The sequence below is a fragment of the Herpailurus yagouaroundi genome, unplaced genomic scaffold (genome assembly GCF_014898765.1).
Source record: "Herpailurus yagouaroundi ecotype Mexico unplaced genomic scaffold, PumYag 28, whole genome shotgun sequence".
NCBI classification, from domain to species: Eukaryota; Metazoa; Chordata; class Mammalia; order Carnivora; family Felidae; genus Herpailurus; species Herpailurus yagouaroundi.
In genome coordinates, this window is record NW_024412376.1 from 58,919,595 (window position 1) to 58,944,554 (window position 24,960).

Consider the following 24,960-nt stretch of genomic DNA (forward strand, 5'->3'; position numbering starts at 1 on the left):
ACCCACCAACCAGATCAACACATACTCCAGATGTAGGCAAGCCTATGTGCAGACATTCCAAATGGGATTCTCCCCTTCTCTCAGGAGTAAACCACTATAATAAATTTTTGTATTAACAATTCCTCTTGCTATTCATAGATTCTTTGTGCTATGCATGTACCCATGAATTTTGTATTTTATATTAGATTGAGTGAACTCCTTTGTGACTAGCTTATTTTATATACTATTTCTAAGATTAACCATTTTGTCACATGTAGCTTTAGTTCTTTCATTTTCCACTGCTGTATATTTTTCATCTCTATGAATATATCACATCTTATAATCTACCAGAAATGGGTATTTTCATTTGTATTTTTTCTATTATGGACAATGTTATTATAAATGTTCTTTCAGTAAACATCTGCAAGAATCTCTCTTGAAGTGAAACTGTTGGCATATAATATGGTATATCATTGTGGTTTTAATTGGCAAATCTCAACAAAGGAAAGAGGAGAGCATCTTTATTTTATTTTATTTTATTATTATTTATTTTTTTAATATAAAATTTATTGTCAAATTGGTTTCCATACAACACCCAGTGCTCATCCCAACAGGTGCCCTCCTCAATACCCATCACCCACCCACCTCTCCCTCCCACCCCCCATAAACCCTCAGCTTGTTCTCAGTTTTTAGGAGTCTCTTATGTTTTGGCTCCCTCCCTAACCATTTTTTTTCCTTCCCCTCCCCCATGGTTTTCTGCTAAGTTTCTCAGGATCTACATAGGAGTGAAAACATATGGAATCTGTCCTTCTCTGTATGACTTATTTCACTTAGCATAACACTCTCCAGTTCCATCCAAGTTGCTACAAAAGGCCATATTTCATTCTTTCTCATTGCCACATAGTATTCCATTGTGTATATAAACCACAATTTCTTGATCCATTCATCCGTTGATGGATATTTAGGCTCTTTCCATAATTTAGCTATTGTTGAGAGAATCTTTTCATATTTACTGACTCTTTCATTTTCCTCTATATGAATTTTCACTTAATGTTTCTTTTACTAATTTTATATTTATGTTAACCTTTTTTCATGTTTCATGAAACGTGTTCACATTCCACATAATGAAATACTGTAAGAACTTAAATTTTTTTAAGTATGAAGTTTTTTTTTTTTTCAACGTTTATTTATTTTTGGGACAGAGAGAGACAGAGCATGAACGGGGAAGGGGCAGAGAGAGAGGGAGACACAGAATCGGAAACAGGCTCCAGGCTCTGAGCCATCAGCCCAGAGCCCGACGCGGGGCTCGAACTCCCGGACCGCGAGATCGTGACCTGGCTGAAGTCGGACGCTCAACCGACTGCGCCACCCAGGCGCCCCTAAGTATGAAGTTTTTTAAGGATAAAGTATAAAGTAATATTATTTTAAAATATTCCACATATATACAGTATTAGTGGAATACTGTAAGAACTTAAATTTTTTTCAGTATAAATTTTTTAAGTGTAAAGTAATATTATTATTCTAAAACTTTTATCAAAGGATAGACATATACATAAATAATTCTGCTACTGTGGTTAGGAACAATTTTTTTTCACGTAAGTAAAAAGTGTACAAATACAAAATCAAATCAAAACCTTTTAATTAAAACAAATTTAATTTAAAACAAATTAGAATTAAAACCTTTAATCCTAAAGTTGAACAGAAAATGTCAACACGAATTTATAATGTATTTTTCTTTAAAAAAAAATTCCAAGCTCTAGAAATAATAACCAACTCAGTAACAACTCAGGTACTGACAAAACTTATCATCATGCCAGCTGGCAAAGAAAGTTAGTGGTCCAACTCCACTATCACAGAAGAAAGCAACGAAAGGTGGATTTGGAGCTAAAAGCCAATAAACTGGTAAGTGGTAAAAGTATCAGTAAGAATAATTATAATAGAGTGAAACCTATCTAAATGCATTTATGAAGCCGTAATAATAATTTAAAAACAAAATTAAAAAAAGAAGAACAAAACAAAACAAAGCTCATTGGTGACCAATGAAAAGATGTTAGGGAACCAGCTCATTATTTTGAAAAATAGAGAAGGGAAAAAATTGAGCATTTATTCTTTTTCCTGTAAGAACTCTATCTCAGGATAAATATAGAGATATATAGAGATATAAAGAGAAAGGGGATTTCTCTTTATGGAAATATCCTATCTACCAAATTTAAGAAGCAATGATAAAAACAGGATCCTCACCATTTTTCAGCCCCCTGTGACATAAAAGCAATGATTATAAATGGCTATTAAGGCCACAAAAAGAGAGACAACTGAACATTATGCACCTCCTGATAGAAGTATTCAATAATTACCTATGATATATTCCTGCAAAATTTTAAACCTCAATCTGATCAAGCCTCTGTATCAAAATAACAATTATAGAAAATTCAGGACCAGAAAACAGGTTGAATGAAACCATGGAGATGCAATGAACAAAATCCAGAATGTAAGAAATTCTACACAACAACCCAGTTCCTTCAACAATAAGCTGCAAGGAAAAAAAAGTTACTATGAACCTATAGATTAAAAGAGACATATCAACCTTTGGAATGTTCAAACTTACATGGATACTGTTTAAAGTGATGAATGAGGAAATATAGATATTTGATATTAAGGAATTAATGTCAATTTTAGATGATAATGGAATATGCTATTTATGTGTTAAAAGAGAGAGTTCTTTTTAAGGACACATACATAAATATGTAGGAATGAAAAAAATATGAATAATTATTAGAAGTTTGCTTCAAAATAATCCAGTGCAAGTAAAGAGGATGAGTGGAGCTGAGATGAAACGAAATTAGATTTGAAATTAAGTAGCAAATGGGTACATGGGGGTTTCATTACATTATACAATTTGTTCTATTTTGGCATATATTTGAAACTTCTCAAAAGTTTGTCTTTAACCTGCCTTCATGAAAGACTATAACAAAATCACTTAAACTTGCCTAAAAATGCCAGATTCAATTTATATATCTCCCAAATGTATTTATATGGTCACACTAAGCTAAGGCTTTAGGACAAAAGAATGATGTTAGTATATTTTAAGGAATTAGAGAGTCAGTGAAAAGTTTTATTTCTAAAAGAGAAACATTCCCAATAATCTCAAACCAAATGAGACACAAAAAGAACAAACCAATTCTGCCCGCTTTTCAGTGTCTGAGTTTGAGCAGGAACTGGTATCATAAATGTTTCCTAGATCACCCTTGCAATTATCTGCCTGTCCACTAAGAGTAAGGTGGGATTCCAACTTTGTCCATTTACTACAAGGCTGTCTTACCAAATTTATGATGTGTACTTTCAAGTCTCGAAAATCTTTTGAAATTCACCAAAGGATAAACAAAAGTTGAGTTTTAAAATTCTAGTCTTTTATGAAATACCTACATTTTTTCCACAGATTTAAAAAAAAAGGAAAACTTTTGTAACAAATTAGAACTGCTTTAATACTATTCAGAAACTATTACACACAAAAGCAGATTTACATACCTTGCCTGGACTGTGAAGGTGCTACAGGAACTTCTTGGTTTGGCTCAAAAGGAAGTTCAGGTGTTATGTTTTCAAACTGCTCTTTACTAATGAGATTTAGCTTCTTAAAGTTCTCAACTTCTTGCTGAAGTAGAATGGAGGAATCTAATTACTAAACTGGCTAATAGAGTAGCCAACAAACAATAATTGATACCAACCTCAAAAAATGAGTTTAACTACAACAGAATAAAAAAGATGTTCTAATAAAGAATCTAGCATTATACTTAATAACAATATTCAGAATCTAAGAGGCACAGAGAACCCAAAAATATTCTGAATATTTTATAATTAAAATACATTGTAAGAGCATACACTCTAATCATTCATTATTTGTTGAGCATTTATACACAAGACTGCTAGGGTATTAAAGAGATTACAAGTAATCTATGTTCCCTACCCTTACGGAATTTACAAGTTAGATGGAAAGAAAGACATGTACACATAAAAACTAGTAACATTAGCAGCATATGAAAAATGATAATATTTGGTGTAAGAATTGAGATCATCAGAAAAGTATCACAGAAAAGATGGGGAAAGAATGAGAATTTAGAGAAGGGGTAAAGCATTCTAAAGCAGGTAATGTGAGCAAAGAACTTGGAATAAGCACTCATTTATTAGAAAATAATTCAGTTACTGAGAAAATTTGTGTAGAATCAGCGACAAAAAGGCCTAATATGGAAATGGGAACAGGCTACTAGAAGACCTTTTATACCAGGCCAAGAAGTTTTCATTTCCTTTTCTGGTAATGGGAAACACATGATGAAAGATAGATAGATGGCCCTGGAGGTTCATTTCCAAACCCCACTTATAAGGTTAGCAGCAAGGAGGCTCAAAGTTTTTTGAGCTTTGTCAAAGGAAGAACAGGCTATCCCTGACCCTTGGGCTCCTGAAGCTTCCCCTTTCTAATAACGGTTACATAGTCACTTAGATGTTCTCAGCCCTGCCCTATGTATAGAGAGAGGACGGAGTGGAGGCCAGTGGAGGCCAGTAAGGTCATTTGGCCATGGTACATGAAGACCATTCATGCCTGGTCTAAGCTGTAAAATAAAAAAAGAGTTTGAGAGACTGCTTGCACTCTACTACGTTTTGTAAGTTTCCTCCAATTAAACCCTTTATCACATCTACATCACTCAACAAGATCCAAAGAGGGTTTTAGCAGGTAAAGAACATAAAACTGTCAGATGGACCAAACTAAATATCATCATTACAAAATAGTCATAGTACCTTGCTCTTAATAGCTAACCAATCTTTCCCTTTTGCCTTCAAACATGAATAGTTGTCAGTTCACACCACTCATTAGATCCTGCTAGTCTTTTAAACTAGGATCTTGTTTTCATGAAAATGCTTTAAAGGATTGCCTCAGCTTTTGCCCTTATACCAATACTGCTTTCCCAAAAGTCTTCAATAAGCTCTTCAAGCTAATTCAGTCATTATTCCTCACTGTCCCCATCTTGCTACAGAGCTTACTACTTAAAACATTTACTGTTATGATTATCATATGCCAGAGATGAATAATATAGTTCTATCCTGATGGGAACACAAGCAGTATGTTTCTGCTTTTAATTTTTTACACTAATTTATTAAAGCATCACACATACATTTATACATACACACACTAGAGAAGTGCATAAATCATAAGTATACATCTAAATGAGTAATCAAGAGTGAACAGACCTGTGTAACCACCATTCAGGTAAAGATATTGCTAGCATCCTAGAAGTAACTTTCATACCCCTTCCTATAACTACCCTCTTCCTCTCCCTAAAGACAAGCAATATGCTGATTTCAGTACTATAGATTCATTTTGCCTGTTTTTGAACTTTATAAAAATGGAATTATAATGTATGGTTTCTTTTACATAAAATTATGTTTATGAGATTCATTTATAGTTTGTAACTCTACAGCAGAGGTCAACAAACTACAGCCCCCAAAGGCCATATCTGTTTTTGTTAAGTTTTTTTGGAACACAACCACACCCATTTGCTTACATATTGCATGTCTGCTTCATTGCTACAACTGCAAAGTTAAGTGGTAGCTGGCACAACGTATAACCCATAAAGACTAAAATATTTTCTATATAGCTCTTCACACAAAAAATTTGCCTATCCCTGCTCTGTGGTATTCTATCATATGATCACACCATAATTTTAAAAAATCCATTCTACTGGGGCACCTGGGTGGCTCAGTTGGTTATGTGTCCAACTTCAGCTTGGGTCATGATCTCATGGTTCGTGGGTTCAATCCCCCCATGGGGTTCCACACTGATAATATAGAGACTGTTTGGGATTCTCTTCCTCTCTCTCTGCCCCTCCACACTTTCTCCCTCTCAAAATAAATAAAATTAAAAAAAAATCAATTTTACTGTTGATGAACATTCAGTTCCTTTACAGATTATAGCCATTACAAATAATGTTACTAAAAATATGTTTTTACAAAACACTTCTTTTGGTGACAGAGACACATGTTTCATTGAATGTTTACTATGACTGGAATTGTTGAATAAGGTGGTATGCTTCAACTTTAGTAGAAAATGCCAAATACTTTTTCACAGTGCTTGTACCTATTTACATTACACTAGCGGTATATTGACCCTCCTATTGCTCTATAGCCTCATCAAACACTTGATATTGTCAGTTTAAAAATATGTAGCCATTCTAAAAAAGGACCCAATTATGGGTATACACAACAACTTGGATGGACCTCAAGGGCATTATGATTAGAAAATATCAATCTCAGGGGCACCTGAGTGGCTGAGTCAGTTAAGCATCTGACTTCCGCTCAGGTCATGATCTTGCGGTTAGTGAGTTCGAGCCCCGCGCCGGGCTCTGCTGACAGCTCAGAGCCTGCAGCCTGCTTTGGATTCTGTGTATCTCTCTCTCTCTGCTCTTCCCGGCTCATGCTCTCTCTCCCCTTCAAAAATAAATAAACTTAAAAAAAAATTTTTTTTAAATCAATCTCAAAAAGTCACCTGCTCTAGGATTCTATTTATAGACAATTCTCAAAATGACAAAATTATAGAGATGAAGAACAGATTAGTGGTTACTAGGGGTTACGAATAGTGGAGTGGAGGCACATGAACACGAGTCTAATAGCACAAGGGAGATTTGTGTGGTGATAAAATAGTTGTCATGAATGTGATAGTAGTCACATGAGTCTACACATGATAAAATGACATAACACTATACACACACATTTGTAAGAAATGTCAATTTCCTGGTTTTAACGTTGTTCTTAAATTATGTAAGATATAAATTTTGGAGAGAACTGGTCCAGTACAATAGACCTCTCTGTACTATTTTTCCAACTTCCTATAAATCTGTATCTCAAAACAAAAATTCAAAAACTTTAAATATGTAGCCACTCTGCTAAATCTATGTGTAATCTCACTGTGGTCTTAATTTGCATCTATCTAATTACTATAATGCTAAAAACCCTTAATATATTTTATTTGGATAGCCTCTTTTGTGAGGTGGCTGTTCAATTCTATTACTCATTTTTCTATATATTTCTTTCATTTATTGATTTTTAAGAGCTCTTTATAAAATTTGTAAATGTTTTCTTTCACTCTGTGGAAGGAGGAACTTGCCTTTTCACTCTTTTATGGTGTCTTCTGGTGAAAAAAAGTTCTTTTTATTGTAGTATATTTTGTAAGTTATTTCCTTTTGTAATTTCCTCTTTAAGAAATCTTTCCCCTTTTTAAAGATGTTATATATCTTACCTTTATAATTTTTCATTTGATTATGAAATTAACATATCCTATTGTTAAAAAGTTTGGGAAGCATGAGGGAATAAAAACAAATAGCAAAGCACATAACACAGAAATCTTTCCCTACTTAAATACCATATAGTATCTTATCTTCTAGAAATTTTATTATTTTGCCTTTCATATTTAGAATCGTAATATATCTAGAATTGATTCTTTGTGTATGGTACAAGGTCCATGTGCACTTGAAAAAAAACGTGTATTCTACAGATGTTGCTGCAGTATTTCACTTATGTCAATTAAGCAGTTTGTTAACTGCACTGTTTGCATTTTCTACAACCTGATATTTTTTTATCTTGCTACATCTTGCACCTTTCTTGATAAGAAAGGTGTTTCAAAATCTCCCACTGTGATTATAAATTTATCTTTTTGTACCTGTCAATTTTTATCTTATGTATTTTGATGCTATGTTATTAGGTGCATACAAACTTAGAACTATTGTATTTTCTGGGACAACTAAACTACTCATAGTTATGACCCTTTTTATATTGAAATATTTTTTTTAGGTTTATTTGTTTTGAGAGAGAAAGAGAGCATGAGCTGGGGAGAGGCAGAAAGCGAGAGGGAGATGGGGTGCCTGGGTGGCTCAGTAGGTTAAGCATCCGATTTCAGCTCAGGTCATGATCTCACAGTTCGTGGGTTTGAGCCCTGCATCAGGCTCTCTGCTAACAGCTCAGAGCCTGGAGTCTGCTTTGGATTCTGTGTCTCCCTCTCTCTCTTCCCCATCCCCACTCACACTCTGTTTCCCTCTCTCTCTCAAAAATAAACTTTAAAAAAGAGAGAGAGAAAGAGAGAGGGAGAGAGAATCTCAAGCAGGCTCCGTGCCAATAGTGACCCCACAAATGGTAAGATCATGACCTGGGCAGAAATCAAGAGCCAGTCACCCAACCAACTGAGCCACCCAGGTGCCCCTAATACATCTTTTTGCCATTAAAATCCACTTAGACTTACACCAGCTTTGTTTAGTGTCAATATCTATTTAAATCCACAAACGTATTATTGCTCTTCATTCTTTTGTGTATCTTCAAGCTTCTTTCTAGAATCATTTTCAAAATCTTTTGACTATATCTCCTATGCCTAAAAAACTCCATTTAATATTTTCTTTAAAGCAGATCTGCTGAAAATAAACTCTCTTGGTTTTGATGTGTCTGAAATTATGTTACCTTCATTTTTTTTTCATTCTTTTAATGTTTTTTTATTTTTTTTAATTTTTTCATTCTTTTAATGTTTTTTTATTTTTTTTTTTTTTTAATTTTTTTTAATCCCAAGCAGGCTCCAGGCTGAGCTGTCAGCACAGAGCCTAACGTGGGGCTTGAACTCATGAACCATGAGATCATGACCTGAGCCGAAGTCAGACGCTTTACCGACTGAGCCACCTAGGTGCCCCATGCTACCTTCATTTTTTAAAAAAAAAAAATTTTTTTAACGTTTATTTATTTTTGAGACAGAGAGAGACAGAGCATGAACGGGGGAGGGGCAGAGAGAGAGGGAGACACAGAATCGGAAGCAAGCTCCAGGCTCCGAGCCATCAGCCCAGAGCCCGACGCGGGGCTCGAACTCACTGACCACGAGATCGTGACCTGAGCTGAAGTCGGGCCCCTAACCGACTGAGCCACCCAGGCGCCCCATTTTTAAACAGATTCACTGAGATATAGTTCATATACCACAAAATGTACTTATTTTAAGTGTACAATTCAATGATTTACCTTTATTCCTGAACATTAGTTCCCTTTTAGTATTGCGATTATATCATCCCATTATCTCCTGGATTCCGTTACTTCTGCTGAGTAGTTAGTTCTAAGTCTTATTTTTTAAAAACTGTAGGTTTTTAAGTAATCTTTTTTCTCTGGCTTTTGTTTTCAGCAGTTTTACAATGATGGCCTTCATGTGGTTTTCTTTAAATTTATATTCTTTGTTGAGTTCTTAGGACTTCTTAAATTATCCCTCATTAGTTTTGATAAAATGTCAACCATAATCTCTTCAATTATTATTTCTGCTTTCTCTTCTCTCCTCTGAGAAGCCAATAGAGTATATGTTAGACCTTTTGACTGTATCTCCTATGTCTTTTATACTCTTTTCTGTATTTTCCATCTTTTTGTTCGAGACTTCACTCTGGAGTCTTTTGACCTATCTTCTACTTCTAAGTTTACCTCTACTGTTAAGCCAATTCACTGCACTCAGTTATTATATTCTTCATTACTGGAATGTCTATTTGGTTCTTTTTTTTTTTTTCTCTTTTTTAAAAATATTTGAGGTGGGGGCAGTGGGGGAGGGATAGAGAGACAGTGAGACACAGAATCCAAAGCAGGCTCCAGGTTCTGAGCTGTCAGCAGAGCGTGATGTGGGGCTGGAACTCACCAACTGTGAGATCATGACCTGAGCAGAAAGTCGGATGCTAAACCGAGCCACCCAGGCACCCCTCTACTTGGTTCCTTTTTTAAAGTTTCTAGTTCTCTGCTTAAATTCTCCATCTTTGGGTTTTTTTTTAATAATATTAACAATAGCTAACTTAAGATCTGTCTGATAGTTAACTGAATCTTTATGGGTCTATTTTTCGTTGTTTCTTTTTTTTTTTTTTTTTCCTATCACATCATCTTGTCTTCTTATATGCCTGATTTTGAGAGGCAGACATTATTAAAAATCTGAGGTCTAGAATGCTATTTTCCTCCAGAAAGGATTTGTTTGCTTCAGTCAAATGGCTAGACACATCAGAATACTGGCTCAATAAAAGATTAAAATTATTAGAAGCTGATCCTACTGATAGCAGATCTTTTCCAGTTCACCCTAATTTCTGAAAAATAGCCCTTTAGAGTTCCCAAAGCCTAAAAGGTTTGTTGGAGGTCCCCCTCTGGTTTCTGAATTCCAATTTTTGTCACCCTAGTCCCACGAGTTGTGTGTGTGTATGTTTAATCTCTTTTCAGCTTCTCAGTTGCTTCTTCTGGAACTGACAGAGGACTCTAGGGAAATGCAGACCCTGATGGCAGTCTTCTTTAGATTTCCTTCTTCCAGATTTTGACCACACAATTCTTTTCTACACTGTTAGTTCTACTGTGCCTTCACAAAGATTTTTTTTAAAAAAAACCAACTTTCCTAGTTCTCAGCAGGAAGACTCATGAACTCCCCAATCTGCAACTAAATTTTTGTTTTTTTTACAAGTGTACACCTTGCCTTGCTCAAAAAGGGGATAAGATATTTATAAACAAATTTATTACATTTCAGTGTAAGAGTTAAAAATAGGCACATATGAGGCACAAAGGTAGAAAAGTCATTTTTCTGGAGTCGATAACAATAAAAGCTATCAAAGATTTTTCCCAAGGGAGTAACATTTGAACTAGGTTTTGCAAGCTAAAGGATGAAAGAGAGTTTGGCAAGCAAACCATATGAAAAGATATTTTAGGCAGAAGGAACACATGCAACTTGGTATTAATGGAGTATAAATTTTAAATCAGAAAGCAGTGTCACAATGAAGACTGACAGGTATGTAGGAACCAAACCATTAAATATTATTTGCCAAGGAATTTGAATTTTATCTTGGGCAGGGGAGAAGCACTGAATAGCATTAAGAAGAAATACAGAAATGGTCAAATGTATAGTTTAGAAATTTGAGGGATACATTCTTTTCCTTGGGATCATTTACTTTGAAAATCATGTAAGCCTGAAACTGTCTGTACCATCATTGCAACCTCATGGAGAAAGCCTGACTGAAAATGAGGCTAACATAGAGGAAAAGTACACCAAAGATAGGAGTACAGAAATGCAAAGTCAGTGTTTGAAGTTTCATATAAAGACTTGCCTGTAAGCAAGCACTGATTCTTGGATTTATAGTAAATTCCCTTACTTGCTAGGAAGTAAAGGAAGAAAGGAGAAAGGAAGGAGGAAGACTACTCTGACAAGAGGAAAACTAGAAAGAGAATAAACTAGAGCCAAGAACCAAGTATACAAACCACATGGAGAGATGATGCAGGCTAGAACCAATGTAAGACAGTAGGAATTAATAGGAAAGGACAGATAGGATGTAGTGACAAACTGCATGTTAGGAGTTACAAGTTAATAAAGAGTCCTGAGGCATCCAACCAAAATCAGGAAATATAGGAAACAAATTTGGGATAAGTCCCTTTTTTAAAAAATGGAGACAGAATATATATAAATGAGATGCCTGTGGAAGAAGACAGACAGCTGGAAAATCTAATAGACTAGTTATATACTGCTAGATCCCCACAAAGACATTGGAAAGTCATTAGCATACAATTAATGATAAAGACCTGGGACCAGATTCTCTCACTTGCATACAAGATAATACAAGATAACAAAGTCATTGAGATCAAGGATAGAACCAGGAAGACCTGGTTAAGGTAGTGAAAAAAATAGACATCTAAGAAAAAAGAGAGGGGCAAAGCATCTTGTGTCATGAAGTATGAAAAGTGCTAAAGAGATGGGGATGTATCAGTGGTACACGAGTCATCTTGAGAGAGGTCTAATCTGACCAGATTGGAGACATTTTGAACAACAAAATGAATAATGACAGGAATGAAAAGGCATCCATTCCAGAGTCCACACTGACACTATAAATATATAAGTAAGTAAGTAAAATGGAGTGGAGAAGAAAGTTCTTTTTTTACAGAAGAATGCTAAATAATTAACATAAAGGGAATGGAGAAAAATTACCATCATATAATCACCAGAGTAATAATTAATTCAGGCAAAAATCATCAATGGAGGCTAAAACATTGAGTGAAGACTGCTGGGGAACACAGTTTCAAACTGTCACTCCAGAGATCACTTACAAATTACAAACAGAAAAAGGTACCTTTACAATGGTACACATCTTGATAACCAAATGACCAATTCTAGAACTGACATCATAATGTTTCCTGAGGTAATGTAGTGAAGAATGTATAATATCACCTATGTAATATTTCTGCCAAAAAATTAAACTGAAACTAATCATATGGAAATACCAGGCAAACCTAAACTGAAGGACATTTTACAAAATTACTAACCTAGATGCTGCAAAAATGTCAGTGTCATGAAAAAAAAAAAAAGGCTGAGGAACTTGTCTAAATGAAAGAATATTAAAATATAAAATTCTAAAAGCAATGTATAATCATTGGTTAGAGCTGGTTATCAAAAAAAATAAAGTAAAAAGAAGTTATAAAGGACATTAAGACAGTTGGGGAAATCTAAATACGCCCTGTATATTAGATAATAACATTCTATCAATGCTAAACTTCCTGTGTTTGATAATTATGGTTATATAGGAGAATGCACTTGTTTTTAGGAAATACGGGATAATATATTTAATGGTAAAGTGGCATAATGTCTACAACTAACTCTCAAATGGTTCAGAAAATGCAAATATATACATCTATAAATGTTTATATAGATACACAAAGTGATTGTGATAGGATGTTAATAACAACTGTTGAATCTAGGTGAAGGGTATACTTGTGTTCACTGTATTATTCTTGCAACTTTTCCAAAGGTTTGAAACACACCAAAACAAAAGACTTAGAGGGAATAAAATACATATTTATATATATTACTGATACAGAAACATGTCTATAATATTTATAAAAAATAATACTTTAATAAAATGTCTTTCAGACATTTACATTTCCGAAGTATACATTTATCTATAATTCATACTGGTGAGAATGAGAGAGGGAGTTGAAACAGGAAGGGAAGGGTTCTCCTCAGCCAAGTTTCTAGAAAGAAAACTTGGTGCTTCAACTTTCTCACCTCCTATTTATATCAATATGAGTTGCAATCTCAATGCTGGAAGGGGGTGAACATTTAAGTAAAGTTTTTAAGGATGAATATGACCTTAGAAAAAGTAAGAAACCAACGTAAAGAAAAATTAAAGTTGAGACAGAATATGTCCCTTTGTAGATCATGATCCCAGAAACCATTTACTTTCTTGGCTTCTTCAAGCAAAACTATACATAACTACATCTATTTTTTTTTCTCCTAATAACTACTGTGGACATTCTTTTCTCTTTTGTTTTCCTCTTCTGTTTTTCTATGCCTTAAAAGTTCAATCATTTTCCCAGTTTTAGTTCTCCCTTCTAAACTAAATACTAAAATCTACATCTGAGGCTTTCTTATCATCACTAGTATTTAGAGAGAGGATAAAAGACATTTTACATTCAACAGTTCTATACATTACTCACTGTTCATAATGATAAGTATACACGTAACCTCCTTTATCTATTTCACCTATCTCCTTACCTACTTTCCCTCTGACAACCACTTTTTTCTCTGTATTTAAGAGTCTGTTTTTTAGTTTCTTTTTTATTTATTTAAGTTTCTTAAATTTTACATGAGTGAGATGTTATGGTATATCTTTCTCTGACTGACTTATCATACTTACCATTATACCCTCTGGGTCCATCCATGTTGTTGCAAATGGAAGAACTAATTCTTTTTTTTATGGCTGAGTAATATTCCACTGTATATACATATATAACACTTCTTTACCCATTCATCTATCAGTGCCCACTTAGGTTGCTTTCATATCATTGCTATAGTAAATGATGCTGCAATAAACATACGGGTGTATATATCTTTTTGAATTAGTGTCATTTTCTTTGTGTAAATATCCAATAGGGGAATTACTGGATCATATGGAAGTCTACTTTGAGTTTTTTGAGGAACCTCCATACTGTCTTCCACAGTGGCTGCACCTGCATGCACCCCCACCAACAGTGCACAGGGTTCCTTTTTTTTCCACATCCTCACCAACATTTATTTCTTGTGTTTTTTATTTTAGCCATTATGACAGGTATAAGATGATATCTCACTATGGCTTTTAAATTTACATTTCCCTAATGGTTAGTGATGTTGGGCATCTTTTCATGTATCTGTTGGCCATCTGTATATCTAATGAAGTCCTCTGCCCATTTTTGGCTTATTTGCTTTTTTGGTGTTTAGTGTAAATTCTTGATATACTTTAAATATTAACACCTTATCAGATATAGCATTTGCAAATATTTTCTCCCATTCAGGAGGCTGTCTTGTTTTGTTGATGGTTCCCTTCACTGTGCAAAAGCTTATTTTGGTGTAGTTCCAATAGCTTAATTTTGCTTTTGTTTCCCTTGCTTAAGAAGATGTATCTAGAAAAAAGATGGCTATGGCTGATATCAAAGAACTTACCGCCTATATTTTAGAGGAGTTTTATGGTTTCAGGTCTCACATTTAGGTCTTTAATCTGAGTTTATTTTTGTATATGATGTAAAAAAGTGGTCGAGTTTCCCCAGCACCATTAGTTTAAAAGATGGTGTTTTCTCCATTTTATATGGTGTGTGTGTGTGTGTGTGTGTGTGTGTGTGTGTGTGTGTGTGTAGGTGTATGTATAAGAATACATGTATACATATATATAGGTGAGAATATATAAATATATATATTCTTGCCTCCTTCATTGTAGATTGACCATATATGTATGGATTTATTTCTGGGATCTCTGTTCCGTTCCATTAATCTAGGCGTCTGTTTTTCTGCCAGTACAATACTGTTTTGATTACTGTATTTTGTTGTATATCTTAAAATTTGAGATTGTGATACCTCTATATTTGTTTTTTGTTTGTTTGTTTTCTGTGTTTGTTTGTTTTTTCAGGTAGGCTTCGGGCTTGAACTCATGACCCTGAGATCAAGACTTGAGCTGTGATTGAGTCAGAGACTTAATTAACTGAGCTACCCAGATGCACCTACTCTTACGATGCTTTGGCAACTTGGGGTCTTTTGTGGTTCCATACAAATTTTAAGATTATTTGCTCTAGTTCTGTGGAAAATGTTGTTGGTGTTTTTATAAAGATTTAAATTTCTAGATTGCTTTGTGTAGTACAGACATTTTAACCATATTGTTTCTTCCAATCCATGAGTACAGTATACCTTTTCATCTGTTATGTCATCTTCAATTTCTTTCACCAATGTTTAATAGTTTTAAGAGTACAGGTTTTTAATCTCCTAGGCTAAGTTTATTCTTAGATCTTTATTCTTTTTAGTGCAATTGTAAGTGGGATTATTTTCTTAATTCCTCCTTCTGCTACTTCATTATTAGTGTAATGGAATTCAACAGATTTTTGTTTATTAATTTTGTATCCTGTGACTTTACTCAATTCATTCATCAGTTTTCATCAGTTATTTTTGTAGTTTGGTGGATTCTTTTTTTTTTTTTTTTTTAACCTTTATTTATTTTTGAGACAGAGAGAGACAGAGCATGGACGGGGGAGGGTCAGAGAGAGGGAGACACAGAATCTGAAACAGGCTCCAGGCTCTGAGCTGTCAGCACAGAGCCTGACACGGGGCTTGTACTCATGGACTGCGAGATCACGACCTGAGCCGAAGTCGGATGCTTAACCAACCGAGCCACCCAAGCGCCCCAGTTTTTTGGATTCTTTAGGGTTTTTCTACATATAGTATCATGTCATCTGCCAATAATGAAAATTTTACTTCTTCCTTACCAATCTGGAAGCCTTTTCTTTTTCTCATCTGATTGCTCTGGCTAGCACTCCCAGTACCATGCTGAATAGAAGTGGTAAGAGAACATCCTTGTCTTGTTCCTGATCTTAAAGGAAAAGCTCTGTTTTTCACCATTGAGGATGATGTTAGCTGTGGGTTTTTCATATACGGACTTTATTATGTTGAGGTATTTTTCCCTCTAAACATATTTTCTTGAGTTTTTATCATGAATGGATGCTATACTTTGTCAAATGCTTTTTCTGCATCTATTCAGATGTTCAAAAGGTTTTTATCCTTTCTCTTGTTAATAAGATGCATCATGTGGACTGTGAATACTGAACCACCCTGGCATTCCTGGGAATAAATGTCACTTGATCATGGTGAATAATTCTTTAAAATATATTGCTAGATTTGGTTTGCTAATATTAAAAAAAAAAAGTTTTAATGTTTATTTTTGAGAGAGAGAGAGAGAGAGAGAGAGAAATTGAGAGAGAGAGAGAAGGGAGGGGCAGAGACAGAGGGAGACACAGAATCCAAAGCAGGCTCCAGGCTCTCTGAGCTGTCAGGCCAGGGCCCAACATGGGCCTTGAACCCATGAAACGCGACCTGAGCCAAAGTCAGATGCTTAACTGACTGAGCCACCCAGGCGCCCCAGTTGGCTAATGTTTTATTGAGGATTTTTACATCTATGTTCATCAGAGATATTATCCTGTAGTTTTATTGTGGTGTCTTTAACTGGTTTTAGTCTCTGGGTAATGTTGGCTTTGTAGAATGAATTTGGAAGCTTTCCTTCCTCTTCTACTTTTTGGAATATTCTGGAATAGTTTAAACATTTGGTGGAGTTCACCTGTGAAGCCATCTGGTCCTGGACTTTTGTTTCTCAGGAGTTTTTGGATTACTGATTCAATTTCATTGCTGGTATCTGGTCTGTTCAAATTTTCTCTTTATTCCTGATTCAGTTTTGAAAGGTTATAGGTTTCTTGAAATTTGTTGATTTCCTCTAGGTTGTCTAATTTGTATGTAATTTTTCATAATATTTTCTTACAATCTTGCATTTCTGTGGTGTTGCTGATTTCTCCTTCATTTCTGATTTATTTGGGTCCCCTTTTTTTCTTGATGACTCTAGCTAAAAGTTTATCAATTTTGTTTATCTTTTCAAAGAACCACTCCTGGTTTCATTAATCTATTCTACTTTTTTGCTCTCTATTTCTGCTCTATTCTTTATTTCCTTCCTTCTACTGGTTTTGGGCTTTGTTCTTTTTCAAGCTCCCTTCAGTGTAAAGTCAGGTTGTTTGAAATTTTTCTTACTTCTTGAGGTAGGCCTGTATTGCTATAATCCCCCCTCTTAGAACAGCTTTTACTGCATTCCAAAGTTTTTGAACCATTGTGTTTTCATTGTCCTTTGCCTATTTTTTTCATTTCTTTTTTGATTTCTTGGTTGACCCATTCATTGTTTAGTAGTATGCTATTTAGCCTCCATGTATTTGTGTTCTTTCCAAACTTCTTCTTGGGTTGATATCCAGTTTCACACTGTTATAGTCAGAAAAGATGGTTTCAAATTTTAAAATTTTATTGAGACTTGTTTTGTTGGCCTAACATGTGATCTATTTCATGTGCACTTAAGTGCATCCTGTTGTTTTATGAATGGAATGTTACAAACATATCTATTAGGTCCATTTGGTCTAACATGCCCTTCAAAGCCACCGATTCCTTGATTTTCTGTCTGCAAGATCTATCCATTGATGTAAATTGGGTTAACATCCCCTACTATTATTGTGTTACTGCCAATTTCCTCCTCTATTTCTAGTAATAGTTGCTTTATATGTTTAGGTGCTTCTATGTTTGGTGCATTATAAATGTTTAAATTGCTATATCATCTTGTTGGGTTGTTCCCAATGTCCTTTTTTGTCTTTCATTACAGTCTCTGTTTTGAAGTCTATTTTGTCATATATATATATATATATATATATATATATATATATATATATATATTGCTACCCCAGCTTTCTTTTTGCTTTAATTTGCATGAAAAATGTTTTTCCCTTCACTTTCACTCTGCATGTGTCTTTAGGTCTGAAGTGAGTCTCCTTAAAATCCATTTAGTCATCCCTTGTCTTTTGACTGGAGCACTTAATCCATTTACATTTAAGGTAATAATTGATAGGTATGTACTTATTGTCATTTTGTTACTTGTTTTATGGCTGTTCTTATAGTTTCTCTGTGTACTTCTTTTGCTCTCTTCCTTTGTGGTTTGATAGCTTTCTTTAGTGCTTTGCTTGGATTCCTCTTCATTTTTTGTATCTATTATACGTTTTTGATTTATGGTTATGTTAGTTTCATATATAATATCTTATGCATATTGCAGACTATAGTAAACTAATGGTCACTTAAGTTTGAACCCATTTTAAAAGCACTAAATCTTTACTCACCCCCTTACATTTTATGTATATGATTTCATCCTTCATATCCTTTTACTTCATGAATCCCTCGACTGATTTTTGTAAATATAATTGATTTTACTGCTTTAACCTCCATACTGCATATACTGAAATAAAAAATACACTAAAGGGAATCAGTAGCAGATTAGAAGAGGCAGAAGAACAAATCATCAATCTGGAAGGCAGGGTAATAAAAAGCAACCAAGTTTAAAAGTAAAAAAGGAAAACTTATAAAAAATGAAAAGAGATTAAGGGAACTCAATGACATCATCAAGCATAATAACATTTTCATTATAGGAATCCCAGAAAAAGAAAAGGGGGAAGAAAACTTATTTAATGAAGTAAGAGCTGAAAACTTGCCTAATATGAAAAAAGAAAGAGACACCCAGATCCAGGAAACAGAGAGACCACTCAACAAAATTAACCCACAGAGGTTTAGACCAAGACACACAATAAGTAAAATGGCACAAAGGTAGTGATAAGGAGAGAATCTTAAAATTAGCAAGAGAAAAGAACAGTTACATACAATGGGAACACTGTAAGGCTATTAGCTGATTTTTCAGCAGAAATGTTGTAGAACAGTAGGGAGTAGTGTGATATACTCAAAGTACCAAAAGGAAAAAAATTTGCAACCAAGAATACTCTACCCAGTAAGGTTATGATTCAGAATAGAAGAAGTTTCCCAAACTTCTCAGAAGTTCTCAAAAGAACAAGTTTCCCAAACAAAAGTTAAAGGAGTTCATTACCACCAACCAAGGCTTATAAGAAACATTAAATACTTCAACTGGAAAGAAAAGGCCATAATCAAGAGTAAGAGAATTATGAAAGGAAAAAATTTCACAAGTAAATGCAAACATATATTAAAATTAATCAATTATTTATGAATATACTTATGTTTAATGATATAAAATGCATCAATAACTTTATGTTTGTGATCTCATGGTTTGTGAATTCGAGCCCCATGTCAGGCTCTACACTGAGAGCATGGAGCCTGCTTGGGATTCTCTCTCTCCCTCTCTGCCCCTCTCAGAGAGGGTTTGTACTCTCTCTCTCAAAATGAATAAATAAAACATTAAAAAAAAAACTCTATGTTTGTATATTTATGGAAAAAACCCTCCCAAGTGATTTGAGATATTTTCTTAGAAAAGGTTTATTGTTTTGCCTTTCACATTTAGGTTTCTAATCCACTTAGAATTAATGTAAATGTAGTTGAAGGCAGGGTTCCTTTTTTTCCCTCACGAAAGTATCTTATTGACTCAGCATCATTAAGTAATGCATTCTTTCCCCTTTGCAATATAGCCACCTGTGTCATACATCCTATGTCTGAATATAATTAAACTATTCCTCGTTCTTCATTCTCTCAAATTATCTATATATGCATTATGAGCACCTCATTATTGTAGCTTTATCAAAAGTCTTAAAATCTGGTAGAGCAAGCCAACTTTGAACTTTTTCTTTTAAAAGTGTCTTTGCTACTTTTAACGTTTTGCACTTGCACATAATTTTGGAATCAGCTCCTCCTAATAATAAGGGAACAAAAGAAAGAATGGGGGAGGACACTGGGAACTGTAATGAATATATAAATCAAGATGTTGAGGATCATCTTCACAATGTTAACTCTTACAATCTATGAAGATAGCATCTCTATTTAAATCTCTTAGTATCTTTTTAATAAAGTTTATAATGCTCTGCACAAAAATCTTGCACATCTTTTGTTATAACTGAGTCCTACTTACTACATTTTGATGCTATTATAAACAGTAGCCTGTTTAAAACTTTCATTTTTCTGGTTGCTCAAAGAAAGGCAAAAATATTTTTACATATTGATTTTATATCTAGGAATCTTGCTGTAGACTAATAATAATATTTTTAAATTTCTAGAATTTTCAAAATAGTTATTAACTTCATCCCATTGTTTAAGTGAATGTTTTAAAATTCTTACCATTATGTATAATGTTAAATGCAGGTTCCTAAATAAAAGATATTTTTATTTAGGTTACAGATACATCTATTTTGCAAATTCTTTTTTCTAAATCATAAATATATATAAGCTTATCAAATGCTATTGCTATATTTATTGTTTATACTTTTCTCTTCTAACCTCTAAATGTGGCAAATTGATTTCCTAATGTTAAATTAGCCTATTTCTGAAATAAACTCAAATATCAAACTTACATTCCATGAGTTCTAGAAAAATCTTAGCCCTATATCTTCATTTATTGCCCCAGCTCTGCTTTCTCCCTCCTCTTTCTGGAACTATAGTTGTATCCGTACACTGGATCTTCTAACTCCATTTCCTGGCTGTCTTTCATACTTTCCCTTTCACTCTGTGTTTTATTCCAGGTAGTTTCTACCGACCTCTCTTCCAATTTACTAATCTTCAATGTCTCATCACCTTTGTCTCACCTCTATTAAATCCAACCATGAATTCTTAATTTTAAATGAATGTTCACTTATAGGAATTGTTCCTTTTTTCAAATCTGCATTTTGATTTTCCCCTTCCCATATTTTTTACCTCATCATTTATTAATTAAACCATGTAAAACATTTATTATATTCTGTGACTGATATTCTGTGAGTGGGGAACTCCAACATCCAAAGTATCTGTGGGTTTCTTTCTGCTGTTATTTCAGCTGTAATAATGCATTTGGTATCTTATTTCCTTACGTGTTTCATAATTTTTTTCTCTGAGCTACTTATTTTCTTCAGAAAATATTTTGTGGTAGGACTCCTAGGTGGCTCAGTCAGTTAAGCATCTAACTTTGGCTCAGGTCATGATCTTGTGGTTCGTCGGTTCAAGCCCCACATCAGGCTCTGTGCTGACAGCTCAGAGCCTGGAACCTGCTTCAGATTCTGTGTCTCTTTCTTTCTCTGCCCCTACCTCACTCACTCTCTCTCTCTCTCTCTCTCTCTCAAAAAAAAAAATAAATAAATAAATAAAAATAATAATAATATAAAACATTAAAAAATGCTTTGTGAACTATTTTGAGGCTTGGAATGAAGTCATTCAGGGGAGGAAACTACAACCAATGAGCCAAAATATTTGGTAAAGTCAAAAATATTTACTATCCAGCCCTATACAGAGGAGTCTGCCATCCTGTGAAATAAGTTCCCCCAAAGAGGATATGGGTTTGCTTATGTCAGGTACCTATGATTATTAACAGTCTAGAATGGCTTTATATTGTTAGTTTTAACTTTTTTTCAGACTACTAAAATATATTAGGAATTTGAACTGCATATACATAAATGACTACCATCACATGGTTAGTTCTCAGAGCACTTTCCACCTGCCTCCATTCAGAACCAAGATTCAGACATGCAAGTTTTGTTATAGTTTCTTCTCTTTATGCCTCATTTGAGTGGATGAGTTCATTTCTAGTTCATAATCACACTGAAGATATAGCCTCGTCTCGTATTTTACTTCTTCCTCACTTGGGTTTTTATCTCCTGTTCCATGTTCATAAGGCTGTGCATTTCAAAATGGAGTTCACTTTACTTAGTACATGCCCTCTGAGGAAATGCCTGTTCTTCAACTGAGCTTCTTTCTCTAGGTTCTCACATTCAGTCTATCTGTGGAATTAGTGAGTATACCTTATTTTTTGGTAAATTTTTTTCAATAATTTTATCTAGGATTTTTAGTTATTTTCCACAGAGGGATCATCTGGGAACCTAGCCATATATATAATCATAAACAGAACACTTGAATCAACATCCTTCACTTGTATTCTGCTGTAATAGTGGTTTATATAAGGTGCTGTGGGAAAAGGCAGGAAGTGGAGACCAGGAAAGGATGCTCAAAGAAGCTGATGTCCAAATTTGAAATATGAATAGAAGTTTGTCTAGCAAAGATGATGGGCAAGAGTATATCAAGACTTTGGAGAAACATATGGGAAAGCTTAAAGATAGGAAGAGTATCTTTGGGAAACAAGTATTTCAGTGTACAGACAGAGGAGCAATAAGGGTGACAGAATGAAAAGAGATACGAAAGAATTCATGAAAAATGAGAGTATAAATGAGGCTTACAGACTAATGTGAGGCAAGAGGGCTATACCCATGCCAGTGTTCAGGGATCACTGAGCCAATTACCAGGATAGGAATCATAGAGCAACACAGAGTTTTGATTTTTGGTGGGGAGGAAAAGGAGCTACAGAGGGGACTTTTGAATCAAGAAGTTAATAAATTCAGTTTTGGGTATGTTGATTTTTCAAGGCCTCTAGGACAAATATGAGGAAATGTCCCAGGAAACACCTAGATACATTGTAACTGAAATTCAGAATCAAAATCTAATCTAGACATAAAAGAGTTGGGATTAAAACAACAGTCATGAATGAAGCCCTGAGTAGAAAGAAAGACTGCCTAGGAAGAGTAGTGAGGGTCTTAAGTCATAAACCTAGGAATCACTGGCATTTAAGGAACAAAGAGAAGATAAGTATGTAAATCTAACTAAAAAAAAAAAAAAAAGTGGCTATAGAAGTAGGAGGAAAAGCAAGAGAATATGGTCTAATGGGAAAGCCAAATGCTCAAGACCAAGTAAGATCTAGATGGTCTTTTATTCAACAGTTTCAGAAATAAGTCTGTAATAATCTCAGTACCATGGTACTCCATTTTCCTCTGCCTGGTCTCTGTTCTCATGCCTCTATAGTAAAATTTCCTCCAAAAGAAATAGCCTCTAGTCTCCCACTGCTCACTAGGAATCTCTGATTTTTCTAAGAACTCTAATCTTTCATTCTACAAAAATGACTTTTTATCTTCATCACTCTCGACACTTTCACCAGCCCCATAACCTTGACCCATAATTCACTGAGAAAGGTTTGAGAAGGAATTCACTCCCTCATATTTCCACCACCAAATCTACAAGCACCCCCACACTCATGTTCTGCTTATCTCCAGATAAAGAACAGAGTCACTTTGAAAGGCCAATACCTCTGTATAAATGCTTCTCAACTAAAGGTTTTACCTTTAAATATTTTACCCCACAGCTTCTCTAAAGGTACATTTTTCTTTATTGTGGGGATAGGGTGCTACTAGTATCTGAAGGGTAGAGACCAGGGATAATGCTAACCATCCAATGTTGCACCAAAAAAGAATTATGATTCAAAACGTCAATAGGGCTGAGGCTGACAAATCCTGATCCACATGTTCTGAGTCCTAGCCAGTCTCTTACTGAGAACTTAGCCTAGTTTTTCTATTCCCTTTATATTTTCAACTTCCCCTTTCGACTCAACCATTCGCACCACCATCACCATGTAAAATGTTCCAGTATTTTCCATTCTTTAAAAATATACTGGGGCGCCTGGGTGGCGCAGTCGGTTAAGCGTCCGACTTCAGCCAGGTCACGATCTCGCGGTCCGTGAGTTCGAGCCCCGCGTCGGGCTCTGGGCTGATGGCTCAGAGCCTGGAGTCTGTTTCCGATTCTGTGTCTCCCTCTCTCTCTGCCCCTCCCCCGTTCATGCTCTGTCTCTCTCTGTCCCAAAAATAAATAAACGTTGAAAAAAAAAATTAAAAAAAAATATACTAACACACACATACACACACACACACACACACACACACACACACACACACACGATGATTGCTTATGTCCTTTCAGGTACTATCTCTCCAATATTTTATACCAAAGTTCAATACTCATATTATCCTATATAATATTTAATACTCACATACAATTGAATGTATTATACTCATATTTCCACTAGTCATTTCTTCATTCAGATTTTTTCCCAAACTGTTCCACTGAGGTAACTCAGCAAGTTTCTTCTTTCCTGTTTATGAAGAGTCTCGTAACTAAATTCAATGGTCAATTATAGTAGTTATCTATTGCACAGATTTTCTGGTCTAAATACCTCCATCCACCCACCCTACTCCCAACAACACCATCATTATAAATTATTGGGAGATTGCATTTTCAATAGTCAGTCATGTTCACTACCACATTCCCAGCTCCCAGAACCATCTGGCGCATAGCAGGCACTCAAAATATATGTTAATGATTGAATCCTTGGCAAAGAGTTAATTTATAATAAAGCTACCATATTTGAAGTATGTATGTTAAAATAAGAAACTGATGTATTCAAGGGATTATGGCTGGAATTTAAATAATGAGGCAAAACCTGAAATCAGGTATCCTGATTCACCTGTCTCTCCAGCAGGATGTCAATTCAAAACATTAAAAAAAAAAAATTAAGATTTTATTTTTTTTTAAGATTTTAAATCTAAATCCCCAGTGTGGGGCTTGAACTCACAACCCCAAGATCAAGAGTCATACAGTCTACCAACTGAGACAGCCAGGCACCCCTCAAAATATTTCTAGAGAGTGACTACAGTTGATTTAGGGCTTCATGTGCATGAGAGGAAAATGATCTGAGAACGTCTTTCAGAGTAAGGTATTAGGAAGAAGAATCTAGAGTTTTGCATTTTAAAAACACAAAAGGACTAATCATGAAAATGTCTAACACTGTGGCACCCAGGAAGAACTCCACAGACTACACTTTGATGTCATTAATTTCTGTGTAAAGCCTGTAGATTCTGCAATCTTTAAATTCGTGGTCTCCCCTCCACTGGTATCAGTAATTAATTATTACTGGTCCCACATAACTATATGGCCTTTGTTCTTTCTCAAACATGCCCAGTCTTTACAGTTTTCAAGTCTTTACAACCCTATGAGGTAGAGAAGAACGATCCCCATCTGAGTTTCACAAAAGTTAGTTTTGGTCCAAAATTGTACTCAGTGAACTTGTACACAAGTTGATTCTTGATCAA

At 34.8% G+C, this 24,960-nt stretch overlaps 1 protein-coding gene across 15 annotated transcripts in view; it reads right to left on the minus strand.

Annotated features, from left to right (window-relative positions):
* LARP1B (La ribonucleoprotein 1B) overlaps window positions 1–24,960 on the minus strand; it is a 126,823-nt gene that overhangs the window by 40,431 nt on the left and 61,432 nt on the right. For 13 of the 15 annotated variants that reach the window (XR_005789914.1, XR_005789912.1, XM_040474228.1 and 10 more), the window contains one exon: window positions 3,505–3,628. The exons of the other annotated variants lie outside the window; for them this stretch is intronic. Coding sequence is in view for 11 of the 13 variants with exons in the window: in XM_040474228.1 (XP_040330162.1) it covers window positions 3,505–3,628 (124 nt within the window). In the remaining 2 variants the exon portion in view is untranslated. The remainder of the gene's footprint in view (window positions 1–3,504; window positions 3,629–24,960) is intronic. 15 annotated transcript variants of the gene reach the window in all.